This window comes from Penaeus vannamei, unplaced genomic scaffold (assembly GCF_042767895.1).
Source record: "Penaeus vannamei isolate JL-2024 unplaced genomic scaffold, ASM4276789v1 unanchor522, whole genome shotgun sequence".
Taxonomy (NCBI): Eukaryota; Metazoa; Arthropoda; class Malacostraca; order Decapoda; family Penaeidae; genus Penaeus; species Penaeus vannamei.
This window is the reverse complement of record NW_027213526.1, coordinates 15001-20000: the sequence shown is the minus strand read 5'-3', so window position 1 is coordinate 20000 and position 5000 is coordinate 15001. Positions and strand designations below refer to the sequence as shown.

General features: G+C 35.7%; 1 protein-coding gene across 1 annotated transcript in view; it reads left to right on the top strand.

Moving 5' to 3' along the window:
• Positions 1-1575: 1575 nt before the first annotated feature.
• Positions 1576-5000, top strand: part of Pyroxd1 (pyridine nucleotide-disulfide oxidoreductase domain 1) — a 9855-nt gene continuing 6430 nt past the window's right edge. Inside the window, exons 1-3 of the mRNA XM_070119675.1 lie at positions 1576-1848; positions 2617-2891; positions 4906-5000. The exon at positions 4906-5000 is cut by the window's right edge and continues 106 nt beyond it. Coding sequence (XP_069975776.1) covers positions 2820-2891; positions 4906-5000 — 167 coding nt within the window. The 5' untranslated portion in view covers positions 1576-1848; positions 2617-2819. The remainder of the gene's footprint in view (positions 1849-2616; positions 2892-4905) is intronic.

Below are 5000 nucleotides of genomic sequence, written 5' to 3'. Positions count from 1 at the left end.
ACGCCCTTGAAAACTTCGACTTGCTCGCTGAGGATGTCAGGTCACTCCTCTCGAAGAGCTCGCTGTCCTAGGACTTGCCGTGGCAGGAGTGTTGGGCTCAGTCGGACGAGGAGGACGCCGAGCTGAGCGCCAGCAGGTTCTGATGAGGACGAAGAGAGCGGCGAGGAGGAGAGCCAAGGCGGTGCCTCCTCCGCCAGCAAGACTTCTGAGGAGGAGGAGGAGAGCGTTGAGGATAACTCCGCGGAGGAATTCGTCGAAGGGCTCGAGAAGGAGGCCCGGGCAGTCGCCCAAGAGCCCGAGCAGTCCTCCGGGCAGCGCGCAAGACCCTCAAGCGCGGATCTGCTTCGGACGCGCCCCCGCCAGGAGGCAAGACGCCGCCGTACGTGGTGAACACAGTCTTGTCTGAAGGAAGTTCCGTCTGAATTTTAAATTAAAAATGTTTGTTCGCGTTGTATGATTGTAAAAAAAAAAAAAATGTTCCTCAACGACTTAACAAGTTCCCCAACTTAGCCTTATTGTTCCCACAGTGTTTTGTCACGTGGACGCAGCCGAAGGAAAAACAAAAAACAAATGATACTAATACTAACAAAACGAACATTGTTAATTTCTGTTTACCTTTGTGTTCACGCTATATTTTCATATATATATATATATATATATATATATATATATATATATATATATATACATATATATTTTCATATATATATATATATATATATATATATATATATATATATATATATATATATATATATATATATATATATATATATATGTATGTATGTATGTATGCACATCCACACACACACACACACACACACACACACACACACACACACACACACACACACACACACACACACACACACACACACACACACACATATATATATATATATATATATATATATATATATATATATATATATATATATATATATAAACAAATTCTCTGTGTGTATACGTGTATGTGTATTTATCTACACACACACACACACACACACACACACACACACACACACACACACACACACACACACACACACACACACACACACACACAAACACACACACACACACACACACACACACAAACACACAAACACACACACACACACACACACACACACACACACACACACACACACACACACATATATACATAAACACACGACCACATCTAAGTATATATATATATATATATATATATATATATATATATATATATATATATATATATATATATATATATATATATATATACGTGGAAAAGGTTTATTTCAACTGCACCACACACACGTGCATATATATATATATATATATATATATATATATATATATATATATATATACATATATATATATATATATGTACATTATATATATATATATATATATATATATATATATATATATATATATATATATATATATATATATATATATATATATATATATATATATATATATATATATATATATATATATATATATACACAAACACACACATATGCATCTCCCTTTATAATGCAACTCCCTCTGCCTCCTCTGACGTAAACAATTACACTCAGGGTCCCTCGCAAACCCTGCGGCAGACGAGTACCAACCATTTCGTCACATTACAAGGACCCTGATAATCTAACATAATTATCAATTTAATGGATACAGTTTAGTTTTTTTTTTATTATTATTAGTTTGAGGGCGATGAAGATCCGGAGAACGTTATGATTGATATCTAATTAAAAGAGTTTTTTTTTAAGGGAAGAATTAGAAAGTGATAACGAAGAAAGCAAACAGAAAAGCAAAGAATCCGGATGGAAAAGGAAGAAACCCAACTGACAACAGGTAATAAAAGATAAACGAGAGACATGGAGGAAGGAAGTGAGGATTCCGTGGTACTGATTCAATGAACAGATGGATCTGCACCAACAAACTTGGTTCAGGTCCAGCTTCATATAGCCTTCTTTTAGACGAAAAAAAATATAAGCAAACGGTAGAGCGAGTGATTCTAAGAAAGTTATCTTCTACCTTCCTTCTTCTATCTCCTTCTTCTTCTTATCTTTTATCTTCTATCTTCCTTCTATCTACTCCTACTTATCATCTGTCTTCCTTCTTCTATCTACTTCTTCTTATCTTTTATCTTCTATCTACTCCTTCTACTTATCTTCTATCTTTCTTCCTTCTATCTATTTCTCCTTCTACTTATCTTCTTTCTTATTTCTATCTTACTTCCATTGTAACAAAAATAATATTACTGGGCATGCAAGTGTCCCAGAGGCAATGAATCCTACGCTATCCTATACTATCCTATAAAATTCTCTAATCTTTGACATCTAACACATTTTATTCTAATCTTTAACTCCTCTTTACCCTTTTCAAAATAATTTATCATAGTGCGATATAACTTTTGACGTCGAGCACATTTATTTGTATCACACATTTATAGACAAAAAATGGAAAGTTATCCATTCTGCAGATGATGCCGAAATCAAGAAGAAACCATAGAACATATAATGCTACACTGTCCAAGATCCAATTCCCAAAGAATAAAACTAAAACAAGCCTTCAGATAAGCTAATATACACGATATTAATATTAATCTTCTGATTACAGGTGCAGACCATCTATCATCAGTAAAGTACTACATATTGAGACCTACAAAGATTTTCCTACAAAGAACCAAACTAACTGACATAATATAAGAAACAAGAAGTACAAAACAAGAGGATTCGGGGGATATAGACAATATTAAAACCCTATTACAAGAAAGGAGAAGAAAAACAACTTGATGCCTCCTCTCTTCTGCAACTTTTGACATGGCAGAAGTGGAAAATTATACTTACGTGGTGGTAGGAGGAGGCATCGCTGGAGTCACTTGTGCGGAACACGTGAGTTTTTGAGATTTTGAATTGATAATAGGAATGAGGTAGGAATAATAACACAAGTAAACTGGGACAATATGCAGCATACCAAGGAAATAGCTGACTAAAATCCTTTGGTAGTGGATATAGTGCCGTGAACTGGTAACATTCGGGAAATATTCAGGTGTGAAGTGCTCTGATTGGCCAATGGCTGTGATGTCACATACAGGGGATGCCACATGCAGATACTGTGCATAGCAGTGCTATTGGACTATTTTGCCATTTGCCAAACCAAACCAATTCAGACCTAAACCAAGCCAAGCCCAAGTCCAAGCCCAAGCCCAAGCCCAAGCCCAAGCCCAAGCCCAAGCCCAAGCCCAAGCCAAACAAACCTAACGTAACTCAACGTAACCTAACCAAATTGATACTGTGCTCCAACTCCAAGCGCTTTATGGCTGCTTCAATCTCAAGAAAGTCTGAAATTTTATCACTAATTTTCAGTAATGCTGTTACCTCCATGATTCCAGGATTCCAACTGATCCGTATGCTCCTGCTGCTGTAATACAACCAATCACAGCAAGCCTGATGTTGCGCATGCTCAGACTTAGCAGCCAATCAGAGCGCACCATGGCAAAATAAGTGTTTCTTGAACATAGCCAGTTCATGGCTATAGATACACTTCAAAATCCCTGTTTTTTTTTGTTTTTTTTGTGTGTAATTGTGTGAAACCTTTTTCTCTGCATTTTTTTGGTAATTTTACTGAATGCTTTTGCATAACATATAGTGATAATTGTGGTATCATAGAATTCCTCTACTGTCCAAATATATCAAATTTATGCCACAGAACCCCCCTCCTCCACATTAGTGACAATCTAATGCATAAACCCAATGCTGCCAGGAAATTGTGATATTTAGTGTAGTATTGTTTTGTGAAATGTCTCAACACATGGATGGCTCAACAAGTGTTCAGCCACCAAGGAGTCAGCTAATAGTCTATATCCCGTTCTTAGAGTTTTGGGGATTTTTTTTTCTATTGACATTGATATTCCTGTTTTTTTTTTATATTGACATTACAATTATTATAGTGTTATTAACAAAGTTAATGAAACAATTTAGATAGGTTGGACTAGTGATTGACTTACTGGTGACTAAATGCTTGTGGACCATCAGTGTGTAAATACAATTGATATACTGAGCTCACTGTAGTTAAAGCATGTACGTGCCATCCTCTGCAGCATATGGTTAAAAATTAAGCATTTCAATATTATACTTTCCTTGAACTTCACATAACTTGAGAAAGAGGAAGGGGGGGAGGGGTAATGATGATCTGTCATGAGGGGAAATGAAACCAAAACGTTAGAGAACAGCTGACTTAAAGTGTTCACAGAGCATTGAGCAGCAGTCATAACTTTGGGTTTTTGACTCCAGGTGAGAATCATGATGCAGGTAAATCATTTCAGGTATTTAGATGGCTTATAGTCCTCAGTGTCAGAAAACTTTGTTTCAACTATAACTTTAATCTTTATATATGCTCTCCAACACTTTTGAAGAGATTGTATTAAGTACTGTCAGCAACTGAGTTATATCTATACATGCATAGTATGTATTCATATGCTGGGATTATGGGATTATTTAAGTGATTCCTGCTATTTTGATGCCTATATTTATGTTTCAGAGAATATAGGAAAAGCAACAGAACGTCAATATTGTCTCTGATTATCTTTTATAATATTTAGAGTGATCTGCATATTGGAATGAGGCTTGGCAACCAATTCACACAAGATAGTTATTGCCTTTTTCCTTTGAAGAATTGAAAACTATTTTGAAGATTTTTTTGAGATAAACTAATTTGTATTGGTACACTAGTAAGGAGAAATGGAGTTAGTACTGATATTATATTAGGAAAATTTGCTAGAGGTTGACCTGTTGGGCTTATATTATACAGTAGTTTATTTTTTTGATTTGTTGAAAAAAGTGAAAAAGATATAGGGAATAGTATAATGTTTTTTTTTTTAGGTAACTCATTAGTTTGTCTTTACAGTTGTATATCCTACATCCAGAGGAGAGAACATTAGTCATCACTGCCTCGGCACTCATCAAGGCAGTCACCAACGTCCTGCCACTAACGAAAACACT